This window comes from Artemia sp. Qi Xiang Cuo, chromosome 16 (assembly GCF_049724085.1).
Source record: "Artemia sp. Qi Xiang Cuo chromosome 16, ASM4972408v1, whole genome shotgun sequence".
Taxonomy (NCBI): Eukaryota; Metazoa; Arthropoda; class Branchiopoda; order Anostraca; family Artemiidae; genus Artemia; species Artemia sp. Qi Xiang Cuo.
In genome coordinates this window covers 43,774,677-43,797,950 of record NC_142809.1, presented here as the reverse complement: position 1 = coordinate 43,797,950, position 23,274 = coordinate 43,774,677, and the positions used below count along the sequence as shown (strand labels likewise).

Sequence of the window (23,274 nt, the reverse complement as noted above, 5' to 3'; positions counted from 1 at the left end):
ATTAAGACGAGCAGAAAAGACTTGAATGCTCTTCTGGTAACAACTGCTAGCTATTTCATAGATTGTACTTACTTTAAAAAACAAACGGAAATACGGGCTCAGTATACCAAATTTTTCCATCTGAGTCTGAACTGTAGAAGACACTTTAAAAACTACAGAACTAGAAGAATTAAATATAAAGCACAGAAGGAGTACTCAAACATTTCCCACCACAGCAGCCACAAACTAAATCATAAGATCTATTTCCCGAAGTATGAACAATTTTTGTACAGCGTCATATCATCTGGGAATGTCTTAAGGTTGAACAGCATTAGCCTAACCTCTCGTTTCTCAAATATCCAGCCAAACTTAAAGAAATATAGAAACCGATGCTTCGATCGGTTAGCTTGAAAAAAATTTATCCCACTGGAGGTAAACGTGCTTGGCATGGCACTCAAAGGCAGTGTCAGATGCTGGCAAATATTTAAGATCTCGCTTTGGAAGCATTGGCGCCCATAAGCTGAGTTTTAGGGGGGCTTAGCTGGTCTAATCGGCACTTCCAATGCTGTATAATAGAAATGTCAATACAAAAATATAAATATAAGGCAGCATCATTCAGCCTTTGCCCCCCCCCCCCCATATGGGCACCCATGTTTGGAAGGCATAAATGTACTCATAGGTCATAAAGAGAGGTTGAATCTTTCTTGTATGCGGTAACAATGAATTTCTTACAAATAAAAAGAAAGTTTCCTTGCACGGAAGGATCGAGCTTGGCCCTTCTAACTCTTTCACACACAAAGCAATCCCTACATAATGACAGCTCTTTTTCCTTTAGAGAACCTAAAATCAACTGTACCACAGCCCGAAAGCATATGAGGAGCTAAATCGAAAAAACTAGAACGTTTGGTAAATTCCTGCGAAGTGGATGTATAGACACTGAGTATTCATGGAATTGAACAAAAACTTTCCACTTTTCACAATTTTAGTAGCATCCAAAGAATAGCTTATAATGATACAGCAAAAGGATTAACAATGTCTGTGGTCATCCACATCGATATATAGAAATATCGATCAAATCTTCTAACAGTCCAACATGCACGCCACAACTCTAGTATCCGCCTATTCATAGGTATAACTCAAAGCTGTTCAAAGTCTGTGTTGATATTTTTACTTTCGCTGAGCATCCCTATTTTCATCCTGTCTTGAAAGCCTTCAGAGATGTAGTCAGATAAACTTGCTTGAGGAACGTAGACTAAGTTTTCAAATGTAGTGAAGCTGACTAATTAAGTCAAAATTAGATTTTAGTAAAAATACTAAGACGCAAGATACAAAGTTTTGAAATACCACTTTCAATTAAGATAATGAGCACATCCTGGTATGAGTAGATTTCAATAAAAAATTGAGAAATAACCATTTGCTTGCTATGTGCGTCAGTGGGCCAGATAATATGTGGTTGATGTACGGTATAAAACATACATTTTATGGGAACGGAGAAGAGATTCTAATTTTATGTCGGACTGGCCTCTGGTCCGTTTATCTTGGGAATACCTTGGAAAATCGTAAGCGTTTAAGTGTCTTATTATATTATCATAGTAGTCTTATAATTGTTGGTTCTCTGGGAAAATATGTCCCATCGGTTTTTTTTGCCAGACATTGTATCGTGAGTTGCATAAATAAAAGTATTATGTTATAGCCAACCTCTCTAAAATCTTCTTTAAGTTTTTGGACTTATCCCAGTCGGTTCGCCAAATTAGTCAGGTCAAAGCCTAAGGCACGCTACCAAAGTTTATTTACCTTAGGACCATAATTATATCTCCTATAAAAGGAGTTATAAGGTACCAATTTAAACCTACGATATACCAGCTGGTAACAGCTGGGTGGCAACTATAACATTAATTTACAACAACCATAACCTCCCTTCACCACACAAATTCGTCAAATAAAAATTAAATCAGTTTTATCTTTGCCTTGGAATTTGATACTATCGAGTTCCAATCATCTAGATTTCTTGTTAACCTGGAGATATTGAAAATTTGTAGGGAGATTCTCGCTGCTCGTGGCAACCGCCACAGTCCTTTAAGCAGATAATATTGTGTTCTTTGTCACCATATCCAAATATATCATCGTGTCAATCTGGAAGAGCATGCAGTTTTCATTGTCGCCGTTAAAAGACACAAGAGTAGAAAATATTCGTTTACTGTAGCTCTCAAAGGTTTCCACTTCAATTAGCGAGTGGTTTTAGAGACACAGCATCAAGTGTACCACCCCTGAGTGTATCGACTCACTGCTGATCACGAGGTTAACAAGCCACTCATTCAAACTGCTTTTTGTTTCAAATATTCCAGAAGAGCTGACTTAGCTCCTGTCAAAGATACAACCTCCTCAAAAATGGCACTTCTCTGGAATGTAAGAGGTGTATATACGAAAAGCTCAGAAGAAAGCAAATTCATTGGATGGTGAAGTCCTGTATCCCCAGCAATGTCAATACTCTCCAATACTCTTTTGAAAGTTTGAAGTTGAACATTAATGAGACTATTTACGGCACCGATTTTCTTTTTCTCTTTCGGCTGCAGATTATTGTTAACCTTCATTTTGCTAAAAGCAGATGGCGTCCAGGAAGGGTTCAGGCGCTTTATTCCTAATAGCTCGAAAAGACCGTAGGTAATATCACTATTGATTTTCTCAGGAATACGAATATTGAACAAATCGTCATCATTTCATCGAAAAGGATTGAGCCTTGATTCCAGAAGACTCTTCACTTTATCAAGAGTTTGATGCTGCCAGAGAATGACAGAAGGTTGGTCTTTGTGTTAAGCAGTGTCAAACCTACTTTGAGGTGCAATACGAGTCCCAATTTATTCATAGTAATCCCTGTCATTTCACCCTCCGTCTTTGAATCCAAATTAATGGCGGATTCTATCGTATGATTAAGGGTTATGTCGTTGGATTTAGAATTTCACCTCCCCACATTGAACAGTTCACTGCAAAATGCCTAATGTAACCTTGGGGGAAGTTCTTTATCTTGTCAGGTACTCAATCGAAAAAGTAAGGTTCCACTGAAGTACCAGCAGCGTGCTCGTGCATAGATTCTATTACTTTGACAGAGTTTTTCTGTTCGGCTAAGTCAAAGATTTTTACCAGGACAGGCGCATTTGTGTTGAAAAAATGCCCATATTTTTCCAAGCTAAAAGTTGGGTTACTATTTTTTAGTAACAGTTCAAAAACAAAAAGGGGTAAATAACTCATTTTGATAACAAAACAAAAGGGCTAGATAACTCATTTCGTAAAATGACATTTTTCCTACAGAATCCATTAATAAAAAATACACCTTATTATGCGTAGGTATGTTCTCAAGATGGATCGCAATTATTCTCCAAAAAATTTATAAATATCTCTTTTCTGTCAATTTTTAAGGATTACAACTGAACCGCAAGAGAAAAAACAAATTTGAAAAAAAAATATCGAGTTTTATTCAATTTCCTTTGATTTGAGCATTAATTGAGCAATCTGTGAGCGGTTTGGAATTTTTGTTGATTTAAAAGGAAGCTTTGTCAGATGAAACCAATTTTCAGTGAATTTGAAGAAATGAGGATGTTGCATCTATTTGTCGACTTTATAACGTTGATTTTCCTATTCAGCATAATCGATTAAATCAGATTGCATTCTCAAACATTCAAATCAGATTGCATTCTCAATCACCCAAAACCTTAAACATCAAAATTTCTCTCGTGTGGCTTTCTGACTAGAATGAAATTAATGTACACAAGAAAATCGATCAAAGTTCATCATAGTCGTTCTCAGGTTATATTGTAAATACCAAGCCGGAGAAGTAATTACTATGCGAAAAATTTTCGTCAGATTTTTCTCTTTTTTTTCATTTTTCAGATTTTTTTTTCAAAATTAATCAGATTTTTCGTTACGAAGGACTGGATTTGAAAAAATTAGTTTCGTTTCATCTCCTTGATCTTCTTCTCTCATTCTTCTTGATGGCGTTACTATAAAAACTACGGAAGCGTGATATGTCAAATCTTAAGGATATTAAAACATATTCAATTTAACAAGTAATTCAGAGAATTATAACTTGAGTTACCCAAGCTATATATACAAGAGATCGAAAAGAAAAATCGAATAATCAATTTATGGAGGTATGATTCATCAAGGCTCCAATTTCCATACGTTATATCGACACTTAAACTGTTATTAACGTTGATGTTTACGTCCATAAGAAAAACAGAAATTTAATCAGTTTGAGTCATTTCTATTTTTTTCTTTTTTATTTCTCAGTAAAATCTTAGTCAACTAAATCTCATAACTGAACAGAACATCTTGAAAAAGAATTAGAATACATTCTTATAAAACAATTGAACGCTCAAAAATAATGAAAAGATGTAAATAAGAAAACTAATATTTCTTGTACTACTGATAAAGATACAACGAATAAAATGTTAAGGATTTTGGCATTATTACTTGTGCTTATTAAATAAAATAAAATAAAGTCTTCAAATTAGATGAAATTTAAACGAGCTATTAAAAATAATAATGTTATTTTCAATGATTAATTCGTCTATGCAAACGTGAAGACCACAATTTTTCTTCCAATTTTATCAAAATTATGAAGTTATAAGGTCCGTGTCAAAGTCTCGTCAGTGTTGCCACTTTGAACCGTGAAAATAAGTAAGCAAAACCGATTATTTGAATATTACAATGTTTTTTGTCAAAAAAAATTTAAAAATCAATTAATTCCCGAAGAAAACTTCAACTCGAAGGGAAAGCTAAATTTTCTTCAGCTGTTTGGTGTCTATATATTTAGCTTATTTTTGGCTGATTTTTAAGCCAAGGTTTTATTATTTTTTTTTAATTTGGCACCTATCACTACCCAAACCTAAATAACTGCGTACCGAGGTTTTTTTTAAATAAAAATTGAATTCTCGATTTGTCCTAATTTTTAAATTATGGATGTAGGATTGTAGGTGTTTTTGAATGAAATTTGCCTCGTTTCTTCACCGCCCTTAGGTATCATCAAAGTATTGTCACGGCTAGAAACTATAATAAAACACACAATAAAAGTTGACTTTTATGTTTAATGTGTGGATACAATATATAGCAATAAAAAAACAACAACCAAAAACAAATTTATGAGGAACCAATGTGTCCGAATATGGAGGAAGAAATAAACAAACCTCGTTTTTGCTCTACCTTTCTCTGGCCTCACTTCTCAATCTAAACAGTTTCCTATAGAAATTACCTTCCTCCATTCCAGGGGATATCTCCCTTAATAGTTTTAATGAAGATAAATTGCAAGTTACGATCTTGTCCGGAACTTTTTATTTCCTTACATAATTTTCATTGATGCCAATATGATTTGTTTCAGAAGGATTTAAGATGATTGATGATTCAAGATGATTTCAAGATGTTTCAAGATTTTATTCAAATTTAACACGATTCTTAGCTTTTATTATTTAATGGTATGATTTATTTTTTAAATGTTATCTAAATATTTGAATATTTGATTTAAATACTATTTACACTTAAATTCTATTTCAATAGAATTCAATTTCTTTAAATACTATTTCAGTTACCAAACTCACAGTATCGTTTCGAGTTTTTGAGAATTCTAAAAGATTTCATAGATATAGAACTGAAATAGAACTTACTGACGGTTTGTAGTTTCACTGAAACTTTAGAACTTACCTTTTGCCCTTCAAATTGCCTTTTGTATTCATCTTTTTGAGCAACCAGACCATTAGTGAATAGCTTTAGAAACTGTTTCTCAATATCACAAATGTTTATGTGATGTAGTATCATAAAAAGCATTCACATTATGATTTATTTACCACAGAGGCCGAAGAGCCTGTCTCTTCCGTAAGGAACAAAAATAACTGTTTTGTGCCATTACCCCAAACAAGAAATTCTAAGTCCCTTACCCCAACCCCGTACAAAAAAGAATTTCTTGAAGTTTCAAATCTATCGCCAAGCCATGAAACAATGCGGGTGGACCTACAAAAATATAAAATGAATCCCGTGTTATTGAAACCCGTCCCTGTGCAATGTATCTTATGAAAAATACTCGCTTGCCTTTAGGCATAAAAAGGAAAAAGAAATTTTTTTGTGATATTTTTGGGTGATTTTTCGTTTAGGATCATAAAAAACTTTTATATTTGGTGATTATCAGAGATATATTGAAGCTTCTTTTGTATCTTCAGGTCAGAGACGCTACTAGCTACAGAATATTATGGTTATTGGCTGGCTATGAGTTATTGAGTTCACCAATTATGCAAAGTAAGAAAATATAATATGTCAAAAATAATATGAAAATTGATATTAAGAAAATAACATATCAATTTGTTGAGCTTAATAGTCATATCCAGAATCAGGGCCGTATCCAAGAGGGGAGGGAGGGGAGGTAAGGAAAAATTTTTGCCCAACTCGTAAAAGCGTAGTAAAATACATATGAACATTTTTGAAGTTTTATATACCCCCCCCCCCCCCCCCCGAAAAAAAAACGATATACCCCACCCCGAACAAAAAACCTGGATATGGACCTGTCCAGAATATCTGAAATGAAAACAATTACCTGTTTGGCAGCTTTAGGACTAATAACAGTTGGTGGTAGCTGCCAGGGATCACCAGCGAGAATAACTTTCTTTGCTCGTGGAAGTACAATCCAGCAAGATAACTCCGTTGCCTAGAAAAATAGCAATCAGATTTTTTTTTTTTTTTTTTCTTTTTTTTTCGCATAAGTATGCTCTTAGGATTCTGGAAGAAAACTCTGCGCTTCTCTATCCCTTTAGGGTTAATCTGACATCGATTAGGAGTGACAGAGCTTAAACTGCAGTTCTGAAAACAGAGCAAAAATACAACAAGGAGAATAGAAATAAATAAATTATAAGCTTTTTTTGTACCTCCAACTTTTTTCTCAGTATTATATTAAATGATTATTATTATTTTTTATATGTTTTCCCCTCACAAATACAAAAATTTAGGAGTAATTAATACATAAAAAGCAAATTCCCATCATATCAATATAAAATAACAAACTCAAAACGACAAAGGACAAAATTGCGTCACAAAAAAATTATGCATATGAAATTCGAATTTAAAAAAAAAGGAAATATATTTCTGTCACGTAAATATTTTTTTTTATTACTAGGATATCACGACCATTTTTGAAAAAATGATGCATGTCAATTTCGAATTTTTTTCAAAAAAGAAAATAAGATTTCTGACACGTAAACAATTTTTAGCTGTTTCACTAGGAAATTGTACTTATATTTAACTACCTTTATTTCTATAATTAAAAAAAGCTATATAATTTATATACTTATAAATTATTTCCGTATTATTTATTAAATGTTTTATGTTCTTATGTAATATTAAAAAAGGTCTTTAATTCTATACATACTTTTCAAGGCTGTATTACGAGTGTTTAGATGGAAACCAAGTAAAAATTTAAGATATTCAAAATAAGCCACTTTAATTTGAGAAAAAAGAAGGCGAACATTTTAAAGATTACTGCCGGAAAGCTCACGACAGGAAGATACATCAACTTATAAAGTTTGATAATGTCTTTTCTGACACGTTAATGAGGGAGGGAACCAAGAGTTCTTCGGATCTTAGCCTCTGAGTCATTAATAATTGAAGTGAAACTCTTTTAGTGAAAGAGCACGGAGCAACAAGGTCATTTAATTTCAAGGTTATTAGCTTTAATGACGCCGTGGGATCCCTGCATTAGTCATGTTGATATTAAAATATCAACAAATAAAAACAAGGATAAAAAAGTGACATTTCCTCAGTTCTAGCACAACGAATCGAAATAACAGTTAGCACGCTTATTACTAGGATTTTATTTTGAAAAATGACTTACGGGTTACTTTTTAAATATTCAACCCCAAAAAATTTCTGAATTCCTACTTATTACTATTAGGTGGGTGGAATTTTATTTCAGAGAGCATTTGGTTGGTAGAGCACCTTAGGCTATTTAAAAGTAAATTGAGGAGATATTTACAAAGAAATGGTTCATACCTTTTTAATTTATTATTAGTATTATAGTAGAATGTTTGATGAGAGATTGGTAATAGTTTGTATTTTGGTTGTGTAATGTATTATATTTTTCGGATTATTTAAGCTACCTTATTTTTTTCTTCTACTATTTATTAAATTATTTATTAAAGAATGTAAATTATTTATTAAAGAATGTAATCAGTCCCCTCGTCGCAATTTTTTTTGGCACATAATATATCTATTATAATCAAAGGAAAATATATTTATATAATCAAAAGAAAAACGTAACCCTCCTCCCCTGTATGAGCGCAAATTTAGCATAGTTTTGTTAGCAATAATTCTTAGACCACATTGCCTTTCCATTTATAATTAAAATGAACACTCCTTTTCAGCCAGCCGTCTAGGGCTAAACGGAAAGCAGGTCGTCCTCGTCTCTGGTGGGAGGATGTCATAAACAAAGATTTAAAGGAAATGGGAACTTCCTGGGAGGGTGTAAAAAGGGAGGCTTTGAATAGACTGGGATGGAGGAGGAGTGTGCGTGGCTGTGTTGGCCTCAGGCGACTTGGTGCTGCGGCGAGTTGTTAGTAAAAGTAGCAATAGAAAGTAAAACATCAACTAAAAATATTAATTATGACAATGAATGCTCACAAGAAAATACATATAAATACATATGCAACATAAAAATACATTTTGAATGCAAATGCTAATAATAATCCTGAATATTTTGGCTTCAGATCCAGAAACCTTTATCGATGGGAAAAAAAAGAAAAAAAATGCCAAAAAAAAAGAACTTATAATGTATCTATTATTTCAGTCGTATAAAGCTATATTTGCTTATTCATTCAGCTATATTCATCATTTTTTTCACTTACATTCATTAGCATATTAGGTTTATGTAGCATTAAGTTCAGTTTATTTTTAATGAAATAAAATTAAATTAAAAAAATCTATTTAGAAAAACAAATTAATCGAGATTTTTAAAAACCTTACCTGAGGAATCATTCATATTGACAATCAGACAGGAAGTAAAATTTATTTTTAAAAGTTAAAGTAAAAATTTAAGTAGAACCTAAATTTACTAACGAAATAAATTTTAATTTAAACAATTAAGTAGATTTAAAAGTCACTTAAAACGAGTTTCTCCGATCAGTAAGAGTTAGGAATATTGTGTTATTGTAGCTCTCTAGTTCATCCCCTCGTCTGAATTTAAGAATAAAATAAAAAATTTTAATTCATTATATTCAGAGAATGTCCATTTGTGAGATTTTAATAATTGCTTCAAGTTGGACTAAAAATTTAGACAGTTTTTCAAAGCGCCAGATAACTAAATTTAATAAAAAGTCAACTTATATATAAAAGAATAGCTAAATATACAAACTTGTGAACATTCATCAATGACAACATAATCAAAAAACTCTTCAGGAACATTTCTCAGAGGTCCATGATCATGCGCGCTACTTAAAGTTGATAGAACCACATCTGCAGATGTAAGAACGTCTCTGAGTGCTGCTGTTTCTCGTCTTTCAAGTTCTTTTCGAAGGCTTTTGATATTTTCACCAGCTCCCCTTCGTCTGCCTTTGATATCCTTTATGGCTTGATTAATGTCTGACCTGACATCTATAACAAATACAATTCATTGAAGGCACTTTTTAATAAAACAAAGTTTCAAAAAGATAAAAAATAAATTAAGATAAAACATGTTTTGTGTGTACAGACATGTTTTTTGAAACTTTATTTATATAAGACATGTGTTTACAGATTTAGCAACTTGGATATTAGCAAACCTACTGCATTTTTCTTTTCTTTTTTTGACAATATCATATTTTGACATCTTAGCTTCAAAGTATTGATTGAATCTTAGCTTGGTTATAAGAATATTCCCTAAAAAACTGGATTAATGCCCAAATATGACAAGAAAAAGCTCGAGCTTCCTTTAAATTCTTCCTTGCCACCTCTTCCAAGTCCATTCGGGGTTTTCTTTTAGCTCCGCTCCATAAAGCATAATCTTTGGCAATCTGTGTCCTTCATTTATAAAACTTGGCTAGGCCATCGTAACATTCGTTTCATTCTAAAAAATGTGATCAAACACTTTCTTTTGTACACTTTGTTGCTTGATATACGGTCATTCAAATTTCCTAGCTTTCAGATTTTCCAAAAATCTGTCTCTCATTATTATTATTATCAATTATTTTGATGAATAAAACTTCCCTCAAAAAATTATCTCCTTGTTTTTCCCAACTCATCAAATTCTAATACAAAATAAAAAAGGTTTACCCCAATATCCCCATACATTGGGCAAAAGTAAGGGTCATTTTGTTGCCTACCTGACCCAAATACTTCTTTCCTTCCCTCGTCAATATTATTATCTAGTTTTTTATTGCTGCCAAGTAGATTTCCGAAGCAAACCATCAATCGGCGCCCCCCCCCCCAAAAAAACGCCGATACCTGAAGACAAGAGTACATATAGGATAATATCAACAAAACGGTAGTCCACCGGTTACAGGTAAAAGACCTTATTGTGGAAGGTAGCAAATAGTTAAAGGAAATGAGACACAACAATAAAACACTCGTAGTTTTAGTTACTCGTCTGGCTGACCGTATTTCGAACAGTAAGCTGTGCCAAAAATCTTGCTTATTCCCACTATCTAAGGCTATAATGAAGGAAAAGTTGAGATGCCTAGGACCAGGGTTGCAACCCAGTAAAAAAATCACCAGATTTTAGTTTTTTTTCAATGGTCTAGTGGTTTATGTGCTGATTTAGTGACTATTATGTTTAGACAATATAAAAAATCACTAGAAATAGTGATAAATCAGTAAGGGTGTCAACCCTGGCTAGGAAACGTTCTATGATTGAGCAATGAAAGATTGCCGAATTTTGTACTTTTTGGTCATCTATCTAGAGCCAAACGAAAAGCAGGTCGTCCCTGACTAGGCTTCGAAGACCTTATAAGGAAGGATTTCTGGGAAATCGAAACTTCATGAGAGGGGGTGAGCAGTGAAGCTTTGGATAAATTGGGGCGGGAGAGGAGCGCGCACAGTTGTGTTGGCCTCAACCAGTTTGGTCATGTAATGAGTTGTTAATTATAGTAGTACCTACCTCGAATAATCTTGTGAGAATCGCTGCTATCAAGAATGGCATCCAAGGAATACTTTTGAAGGGTTTGTTCAGATCTAGCAGTATGCCCGAGTCGCACAACCCTGATTTTTCGTTTTGCAAGCCTTTCCACAATATTATCAACTGCTACGTTTGACGGTGCGCAGGCCAGGATCTGTAATGTCAATATTATTGACAATAAGAATTGCTTATCATACGCAATACATCTGATATTAACTTTTGACTAAAATCTTTAACTGTTATAGTTACTAAACATCTTCATTTTTATTGCTAATACCAATGTAAAACTCACCACAGAGTTAAGATCCATGATAAAATCAGACAGGCGAATAGCTACTTACACAGGTATATCTTGGCAGGGGTATATTTTGGGTCATATTGAAATCTTCATGACATCAAACATTAGGTGAAGTATACGAGAAATATAGGAAAATTAGGAGGAAATCACAGGAATTATTCCGGAAAATTTCTCCCCTTTATACATCTTTTGTATATCTTTCAAGGTCCCGATCGGACGCTTTTTTTTAACTGAAAATTGGCATTTCCTTGGTCATGCCATCCCTTTGCTTGAGTCTCCGGCAAGTTTTATTTCACACTTATTGTGATTACGTTTGATCAGGTTGAAAGCTGCGTAAATTGAAAGCTTCCATGAAACCGCCAAACATTTTGGGTTGTTTTATGATTTTATTCTATTTTCAACTGGGTCGTCCGGCTTTTCTCTTGAGTTCCTTTTACTACCAAGTTTCGCTAACGCTGACTAGTATACTTACCAGTGAAGCAAGTTCTGCCTTTAATTTTTTGTCCTCTTCAATTTTTTGTTACTTTATTTAAGAATATATCCGTAAAAAAAAACTTAACAGTTTATCATGCAGAACCCGTATGTTTTCTGGTTATGTAAATTTAAAAAAAAAAAAAAAAAAAAAAAAATAACCATATTTTGAAAAAATTTTCTACTGAAAAAAATTCCACATTTAAGGATGATTCACGAATGATAGCTGTTATATAGTTTTGTCTTAGTAGTAAATGTTAAAAACAATCAAAAATTATAAAAAGAGCTTGAAACACCTCGAAAAATCGTGATGGATGAAAATGAAAGAGGCCCCATTTGACTCACCATGGTCAAAGACCCTATTCCGGAAGTTTTGAAAAACAAGGAAAATCGCTTTTTTCCATGTGATACGTCTCCTTTTTCTTTTTCGGCAGGGATACCAGGCTACCACAAGATCGTATAGAGATTTTAATGACTCATTTCCAAGCTACGTCTCATATGTGATTTTTATAAATTCCTCTTGATAACGACATAGAAAAGTGCCATGTGGCGCCAAAAATGACACTTTTTGGTACCATTTCTGCAGTGGAAAGATTGGCAAGCATAATGAGGGCACCATTATAATATCCATGGTCAAAAATCCTCAACAGGTGGCTTACACTCCCTAATCTTGTATACTCCCCCTCCCAGCCCCTTAGTATCTGAAAACCGAAAATATGTTCTGAAAAAAAGCCTAATAAAACAAATTCATTTAAACCTCACTCAGGAATAACAACTGTTACGTATCTTAACAGCAAAAGTTAATCACGAAAACTATTTTTCGGAAATTCCGAAAAAGAGCTTCAAACTCTTATGTCTACGTGCCTCAAATTTTGTTTTTCATTTTTCTAGCACTAGTGGTCATAGAAGTGCCGTGGAGAGCTGTATAAGAGGTCATTTGAAATTTAATGCCCATATCTGCGTGTTTAGTAAAAATTCGTTTTGACAACACCACATATGGAAACAAAAATGACAATTTTTGTAAAATAAAAACTAAAAACAACTTCCGAAAAAATACTACTTATTGAAGAATAAATATATTTCTATTTTCATCAAAATAATTGCGTTTTATCTGCAACATCACAAAGATACCATTTAAATAACATCCCTCGAACTCTTTATCGATGTGACTAAATTGTACCTATTTCGTAGGAACTACTACTACTACTACTACTAACAACTCACCGCAGCACCAAGCCACCTGAGGCCAACATAGATACGCACGCTCCTCCTCCATCCCAATTTATTCAAAGCCTCCTTTTTTACACCCTCCCACGAAGTTCCCAAGTCTAATACAAGATATGTTTCTAAAAAACGGACTATTACAACCCCAGAGGGCCAGATTCAAACTTCAAAGTCAAGCTCAAAAACACAGAAAAAAAATAATAAGACAAGGTTGGGTAGAAAAAAAGATACGGGGGAAGGGCGTAGGAAGTAAAGCCCTAAATTTAATGCCCAATTTTAACAGAAACACATGTCGACTACTTTAGTTTCATCGCCTAATGTTACACACAGACCTTTTTGTAAGGTTTATTGTCTATATTAAAAAAAAGAAAACAAAAAAAAAATTTCTTACGGAAGTAAAGAGCGAAATTGAAACTTCAAACGAACAAAAATTATTCCTTCGCAGATTGTGAGTTTTTTTGCAAAACTAGCTGGAATAAACTGACTCGTGATATATGTCTATATATGTGTAAACACTAGGGCTTCACTGAAAACTGAGCTAGCTTGAATTTTTTTTTAAAGAATCATAATTGCATACTACTAAAATTCTTCGATATCACAGCCGATGAAAAATTACTGAGAGCCTTATAAATTATTCTTTTATTTTCTGCAGGCTACTTGTGCACTCTTCTGATCCTACAAGAATATCCGGTTCTTTGTGAGTCAGTTTTAAATTTTCAGTAAAGTTTTTTTTAATGTTTTCTGTCTTAACTTTCATCGTCACGTATTTTAAGATGACTTATTAATGTCTGCAACGGACCTTACCATTTTTATTTCAAGGCCATCTACTTCCCAATCACTTTTATTCTTATCTATAACTGATCTTGCAACTTACCTTGGCGCCAGATTTCACAGCTTGGCAGATGATCTCAATAATCGTTGTAGTTTTACCGGTTCCAGGCGGACCATGGATAACCGCTAAATCTTTCTGTCGGAGAGCAAAATCAACAGCTCCTATTTGAGAGTCGTCAAGTTGATCTAGGAGAAAATTAAATAAAAAACTAAACTAAACTTTTTCCAAACTAAATTGTGGACTAAAACTAATGTTCAAAGCGAACAGTAGCTATCATCAACCAGTTTGTGGAAACAAACTGTAAGTAAGGAGCAACGCGGCTCAATAGTAACCAAAACTCTAAAAAACTCAATTTCGATATCAATAGATATATCAAAATTGTCAGCTTATTATGCTGATTCCAAGTATATAAGAGTCATTAAGTTGAGTGTTGCCCATCAAAGGCTACGAGCGTTTTCAAAATTTGTCTGATTTTCGAAAACAGAGAAAAACTCTAAAAGTATAAAAAAATGTCAATGAAAATATCACCATTACTTTCAGCGTACCAGAGAACAATACTGTAGAGGTTTCTAGCTCCTATGTGCAAAAATACGGAATTTCATATTTTTGCCAGAAAAAAGATCGCGGGCGCGTGTTTATTTATTTTTTTTTTTTGATCGGTGTACGTATCGAACCAATGGTCCTAAAACACCGGGAGAGAGCTTATTCAAACGTAAATTAAAAGTTCTAGTGCCCTTTTTAAGAGACCAAAAAGACTGGAGGGCAACTAGCCCCCTCCCATCCCCATTTTCCCCAAAATCATCCAATAAAAATTTTGAGACAGCCATTTTGTTCAGCATAGTTGAAAGGTCGAATAACCATGTTTTCAGAGATAGCATAACCCCCCCCCCCCTCTTCACAGTCCCTGAGGAAAGCTCTTCAAATTATAAAATTTGCACATTGTGTTCGTATATTGTTTGTTCTTGGAAAGTGTGCATATATTTTTCGGGTGAGGGGGAGGGAAATTTAGCTAGGGCGATTTTCCATGGGAAAGGAATTTTCCGGGGGGTGAACTTTTCAGGGGAAATTTACACTGGGAGAATTTACAAAAATTCCTATATGAAATTCTTTTGATTTGTCTTGCCTTCCTTTGCCAATTTAATTTTATGTGTAGAGATAATAAGGGTTATTGTCCGGGGTAAATTTTTCCCATGATCGAAATGTATAGAGGATCTTAAGATGAGAGGGGGGATTTTTCCGTGGAGATGGAGCCGAATTTCCCAGCACTTTTTAAAAAAGATAAGAAATTAACTAAAAAAAGCAATTGTTTTCAACTCAAAGCAAGAAGCACCATTAAAACTTAAAATGAACAGAAATTATTACGTATATGAGGGGGGTTACCCCCTCCTCAACACCTTGCTCGCTACGCTAAATTTTGAATGCTGTCCCAATTCTTCAATAACGACTCCTGAAACACAAAGGTTGTTTAATTAGTATAATAAGAAGCTTTTTTAAAAGTGCCAAAAACTTTAGCGTGAAAAGCGAGGTTTTGAGGAGGGGGCATCCCCTTCATGTACGTAATAATTTCTGTTCGTTTTAAGTTTTAATGTTGCTCCTTACGTCGAATTAAAATAAAATTGTGTTTTTTTCATTTTATATGTATAAGAGGTTGTTACTCCTTCAACTTCCTCAGATTTGGACTCTAAAATTCAGCAATGTCAGAAGCCATGTTAGAACCACAGTTTATATAATTAGACAGTATGATCATTCTCTATCTCTCCCATTATAAAAACCCGAACATTATAAAACCCATTATAAACAGGCTAAACAAGCTAAGGCAGAAAGAAGTGGGAGGAGCTTTTTGTTCACGATGACCAGAAATGATCTGCGATAAGCTTACTTGTACAAAAACCAAGACAAAAACCCATTCTAAAAAAGGCTAAACAAGCTAATGCAGAGAGAAGTTGGAGGAGCTTTTTGTTCACGATGACCAGAAATGATCTGCGATAAGCTTACTGGTACAAAAACCAGGACAAAAACCCATTATAAAAAAGGCTAAACAAGCTAAGGCAGAAAGAAGTGGGAGGAGCTTTTTGTTCACGATGACCAGAAATGATCTGCGATAAGCTTACTGTATATTCTGTCTACTGTGGTTAGAACGCAGCAGATATGCCCACTTTGTAATGTTTTTTAAGACGCATGTTTTAGAAAAAAATGTTTTAGAACGCATGCAGTTATTTACATGTAAATTGTCTACCTTCAGAATGCTTAATTTTTCTTTTTTTACGTAAACACAATTAAATGAGTCCTTCAATTGTTAAAGACTTGTAATTATCTAATAATAAAACAAGTTTTTTCGACTGAAAGTAAGGAGCAACACTGAAACTTAAAACTAACAGAAATTGTTCCGTATATGAGGAGGGCTACCCTTTCCTCACCCCTCACTCTGTACGGTGAATCTTAAAGTTCTTAAAAAAAAAGACTTCCCACTCAAATTCAACGGCCCTCGAGTTTGAACATTCTTTCTTAAAGAGTTGTGGTTTAAAGCCGAACAATGTCTATAAGTAGAAGTGACCCTAAAGCTCCCGTACGTACACCAAATATGGGCATAGAGTCATTAGGGAGAACACGTGGTAATGTCAGTCGTGACGGGGCTCCATATATTGGCATAGACTCATCGGGGAGAACACGTGGTTAATGGGGTCAATGACCTAAATTTCTAAGGTCGATGTTATTGTTGTTGTAAGTACATGCTCTCAGCGAATGTTATGCCGTCCAGGAATTTGGAACACCTGTGCTGTCGACCTCAATTCACCTATCGTGAATCAATAATTCCCCTTAGAAACAACAAATTAATTCCCCTTTCTTGACAGATCAATCAACCAATGACATCATCGGTCAGACTTTAAAAATTTTCGCATAGAAACGATTCTCCAGGAATAGATCCAAGTCATTAATGTCTTTGCCTCGGAAACAACTCTTTTGGTCGAACTCCAAAGGATATTAATAGCCAAACGCCATGGAAACAATTCTCCAAGAAACATCTTAGCGATGAATTGTTTTAGCGCGGGAATCAGGTTTCTTATTAATTTGAAATGCATTAGCGCAGAGATGCCAAAAACACAAGGAACACGCTGAATTACGTGTAGGGATTATTTGGGCGAAACTGTTTTAGACAGGTCATGGAACTATTTAGGCGAAACAGTTAGAGACATTTTAAAAGATGATTTTTGAAGAGATTTTAGAAGAGAATTTAATGGTGAAACTCTGTGGTCGTTATAATACACAAGTTTCATTTGAACAGTGTTGTGAGGTCCTCTAACCCAACCCCAAAGGGTTCCAATCCTCCTACCCCAACCCCGAAGGAAGCCCCCGGTCCGCAAAGGCCCCCCAAGCTCCCAAAGGGCCACCGGCCCCCCCAAAGGCCCACCCAGACCCCCAAAGGCCATCCCCGGGCCCCCCCAAGGCCCATCGAGCTCCCAAAGGACCAACGGGGTCCCAAAGGCCCTCCACCGATCCCCAAAGGGCCCCCGGGCCCCCAAAGGGCCCCCCGGACCAGAGAAGCGCCGTCGGGATGCGCCGTGGGCCAGGAAAGTGCCGCAGGATGTGCCGCAGGGATGCGCCGCGGGTCAGGAAAGCGCCGCAGGGGATGCGCCGCAGGGATACACCGCAGGAAAGCGCCGCAGGGATGCGCCACAAAAAAAAGTAAACTAAAAAGTAAAAATTTCGAAATGTTATCCCCCAAACGCCCTCCTCAGACCCCCAAAGGCCCTCCCCTGGTCCTCAAAGGTCCCCCGGGCTCCCAAAGGGCCAACCGGCCCCCCAAGGGTCCCCCGGGCCCCCAAAGGTCCTCCCCCGGATCCCCAAACGCCCTCCCAGGGCCCCAAAGGTCCTCCCCCGGTCCCCATACATGCACACAAAAACTTACACATACACCAAAACTTACACACACGCAAAAAAACTTACACACACACACAAAAACTTACACACACACACTAAAACAAACACACACACGCAAACACTTACACACACACACACACACAAAAACTGACACACACAAACACACACAAAAACATAAACATGCACACGAAAACTAACATGCAGACAAAAACTTACATGCACACAAAAAATTAAACACACACACACACAAAATTTACACACACACACACACGAAAACTTACACACACACGCCAAAACTTACACACACACAAAAAATTACACACACACACACACAAAAAAACTTACACATGAACACAAAAAAAACACACACAAACGCACACACAAAATTAAACAAACACACACACACACACACACAAAACTAACACACACACACAAGAAAACTTACACACACACCCAAAAACTTACACACACAAAAGCTAACACACAGACACACACACACAAACAAACACAATTATAAAAAAAAAAAAAAAAAAAACTTGAAAAAACAAAATCTTACACACACACACACACACACACAAACTAACACACACAAACAAAAAACTAAAAATCACACATAAAAGATTAGACACACAAAAACTTACACACACACACACACAAAACTTACAAACACATGCAAAAAAATACAATCAAAAAAAATCAAAAAAGAACTAAAAAAATTACAAAAAAAATAACAAGTAAACAAAAGCCAAATTAATAACACACACACACAAAAACTTAAACACACACAACCGCATGAAATAATACACACACACACGCAAAAACAAACACAAACTAGCACAAAAGTACACACACACACACAAAAACTTACACACACACACACACAAAAACTTAAACATGAAAAAGAAACTAAAAACACCCCAAAATAAAAAATGCACGCACACACATAAACACAACCACACAAACAAAAACAAAACTGAAACACACACAAAAAAGAAACCAAAAAAAAACCCGCCCAAACTTACACACACACAAAAACTTACACACACACACACACACACATACACAAAAACTAACACATCAAAACAAACAAAACACACACACACACTAACACAAAATAGCAAAAAAAAACACACACACACAAAAATTACACACACACACACACGCAAAAATCCACAAAAAAGCAAAATAATAAAAACTCAAAAAATTACACACACACACACACACACACAAAAACTTACTCATTCAAGCGAAAAAAAGCAAGAACACGCGAACAAACATGAACCACCTCTAATCCACATACGAACACACACACAAACTTACACACACACACACACGCACACATACACACACACGCCAAAAATTACACAAACACAAAAACTTACACACACACACACACACACAAAAACTAACACATCAACACAAAAAAAACACACACACACACTCACAAAAACAAACACACACACACACACACAAAACAAACACACACACACAAACGAAAACTTACACACACACGCCAAAAATTACACAAACATAAACTTACACAAGCACACTAAAATTAACAAACACACAAAATAACACAAACACACACAAGCCAAAAATAACACACACACAAAAACACACAAAATTACACACACACACACACACAAAAACTAAAAAAAGAAAACTATAAATTAAATTCACTAAAAAAAATACAAGCAAACAAAAAATTACACATACACAAACACACAAAAAAACAAAAAACAAACACACAAACACACGAAAAATAAAACACACAAGCAAAAAAAAAAAAAAAAAAGAAAACATACACACACACACACATAAACAAAAACATTAACAAGAACACAAAAAAAACTCACTCACACACTCACAAAAAACTTGCACACACAAAAACAAAAAAAAAAAACTTAAAACACAAAAAACGAAAACTTAAAAAAACACGAAATAAATTACACAAAAAAACAAATACACACACACACACACACACACAAACTAAAACACAAACAAAAACACAAAAAAATTAAACGAAATCACACTTACTCAAACAAACACACACACACACACACAAACTTAAACAAAAAAAAACAAAAAATAAATAAAAACGAATAATCTTATACACAAAAACACTTACAAAAACAAAAAAACGATTACACCCACACTCAAAAACTAACATGCACGCAAAAACTAACATGCACACAAAAACTAACACACACACAAAAACTAACACACACTCACAAAAACTGAAACACACACACAAAAAATAAAACACACACACACGAAAACTTAAACACACACTCACAAACTTACACACACTCAAAATATCTTACACACACACACACACACAAAAACTAACACAAGTAAACGATAACAGACATTCACACAAAAACTAATACACACACACACGAAAACTTACACACACACACACACAAAAACTAACACACACACGAAAACTCTTACACACACACACACAAAAACTTAAAAACAAAAAAACTTACACACACACACACACAAAAAAAAACTTACACACACACGCAAAAACTTACACACACACACACAAAAACTTACACACACACACGACAAATTATGCCCAAACAAAAAATTAAACACAATCACACAAAATAACACACCCATAAACAAAATTACACACACACACGAAAACTAACGCAAACGAACGCACACATACACACACACACGCAAAAACTTAAACACAAACACAAACTTTCACACACACCCACACAACAACTAACACATGCACACGAAAACTTACATGCACATAAAAACTTACATGCACATAAAAACTTACACACACGCACAAAGACTACACGCACACAAAAACTTACACACACACACGAAAACTTACACACACACGAAAACTTACACACACACGCCAAAACTTACATACACACACACACACAAACACACATACAAACAAAAACACAAACACACACAAAAAAAAACAAACACAAAAACAAACAGCACATACACAACAACAAACACAAACAACAAAACAAAAAAAAAAAAAACAAAAAAACAAAAAAAAACACACACAAACACACACAACACAAACAAAAACAACACAAAAACACACAACACACACACACACACACACAACACAGACATACACACAAACAAACAGACAAACACACACAAAAACAGACACACAAACATACACTAAAAATAACACATACACACAAACTTACACACAAACACATACTCACACAAACTTACAAACACACACAAAAACTTACACCCACACACAAAGCTTAGACACACAAACTTACACACAAAAAAACTAAAAAACCACGCATGCAAAGAAAAGCTCTACTAATCATACTTGAACCACAACAATTACACACACACACACAAAACTTACACCCACGCAAAAACAATTACACCCAAAAAAACCCGCTTCCAAAAAAACAAAAACATACACACACACACAAACACAAAAACTTACACATGCACACTAAATCTTACATTCACACAAAAACTTACACACACACAAACACACGAAAACTAACACACACACACGTCAAAACAAACACACACAAAAGCTTAGACACACAAAAACATACACACACACACACACAAAACTAATACCCACACGCAAAAACTAACACCCACACTCAAAAACTTACATGCACAAAAAAAATTACATTCAAACAAAATCATACACAAACAAACTCAAATACCCTATCGCAAACAATAATACACACACACAAAAACTTACACACACAAAAGAAATATTACGCAAAAACAAAAAATCACACACACAAAAAACCATAACAATAAATAGCCAACGAACAAAATCAAGCTACTAAACTAAATATTGAACACAAACTATTAACAGACCACACACACAAATAAACGCACCACAGAACACATACACACACATACGAAAAATGAAACACACACACTAAAAATTAAACACACAGACAAAAAAAATTACACACACACACAATAAAAAACACACACACACACACGAAAACTAAAACACTCACGAAAAAACTTACACACACACAAAAACTTACACAACCACACACACACACAAAAAAACTTACACATGCATACAAAAACTTACATGCACACAAAAACTTACACACACGCACAAACACAAACACAAACAAACACACACACACACACACACACACACACACAATAAAACTTAGACACACTCACCAAAACTTACAAACACACAAAAACAAACACACACACACACACACACAAAAACTTACACATGCACACAAAAACTTACATGCACACAAAAACTTACATGCACACAAAACTTACACACACACACACAAAACTCACACACACACACACGAAAACTTACAAACACACGCCAAAACTTGCACACACACAAAACTTACACACACACACACAAACACACACACACACACACAAAAAAAAAATTAAAAACGAACAAAACAAAAACTCACTCACACACTCAGAAAAAATTACAAACACACACACACACACACAAAACTTACACACACACACACGAAAACTCACACACACACGCCAAAACTGACACACACACACACAAACACACACACATACACACACACATACACAAACACAAAAAAACACGCACACACACAAAAACTTACACACACACACAAACACACACAAAAATACAAACACAAAAAAAAACTTACAAACACACACAAAAGCTTACAAAAACAAAAACTTACACACACACACAAAACCTAACACCCACAAGCAAAAACTTAAATAAACACAAAAACTAACAAGAACACAAAAACTAAAACACACACAAAAAATTACACACACGCAAAAAAACTTACACACACGCACAAAAACTTACACACACACACAAAAACTTACACACGAACACACAATCAAAAACATAGACACAAACAAACTTACACATGCACACAAAAGCTTACATTCCCACAAAAACTTACACACACACACACACGATAACTTACACACACACACACGACAAAACATACACACGCAAAAGCTAAGACACACAAAAACTAACACACACACACACTCAAAAACTTACACACACACTCCAAAACTTACATGCACACAAAAACTTAAATGCACACAAAAAACTGACACACACAAAAACTTACACACACTCACAAAAACTTTCACACACACACACAAATAGACACACACACACACGAAAACTAACGCACACACACGAAAACTTACACACACACACGCCAAAACTTACACACACGCAACAACTTACACACTTACCATTTCAAAGTTACATTTTCTTAATTTTTCAAATTTCATTTTGAATTTCTTTCGTGAAAAGCAAGAGTTGGAATATTTCAGTAGTGGCTTGTTGTGCACTACCTTCTCACAGTTACATTCACTTGATTTTTTGAAGTTCATTTTGAATTTATGTCATGAAATGCAAGATTTGAAAAACTGGGGTCTTAGTACACCAGCCCGAATGGTGTAAATCCACTAGCTAAGTATTGGGGTCCCAGTCCA

The 23,274-nt window shown here is 34.8% G+C and overlaps 1 protein-coding gene across 4 annotated transcripts in view; it reads right to left on the bottom strand.

Moving 5' to 3' along the window:
• Positions 1 to 23,274, bottom strand: part of LOC148942941 (DNA-binding protein SMUBP-2-like) — a 194,623-nt gene that overhangs the window by 127,740 nt on the left and 43,609 nt on the right. For all 4 annotated transcript variants that reach the window (XM_089102613.1, XM_089102614.1, XM_089102617.1 and 1 more), the window contains exons 5-8: positions 13,963 to 14,105; positions 11,078 to 11,249; positions 9,359 to 9,597; positions 6,554 to 6,664 (exon numbers count right to left, since the gene is read on the bottom strand). In XM_089102613.1, the coding sequence (XP_088958739.1) occupies positions 6,554 to 6,664; positions 9,359 to 9,597; positions 11,078 to 11,249; positions 13,963 to 14,105 (665 nt within the window). The remainder of the gene's footprint in view (positions 1 to 6,553; positions 6,665 to 9,358; positions 9,598 to 11,077; positions 11,250 to 13,962; positions 14,106 to 23,274) is intronic.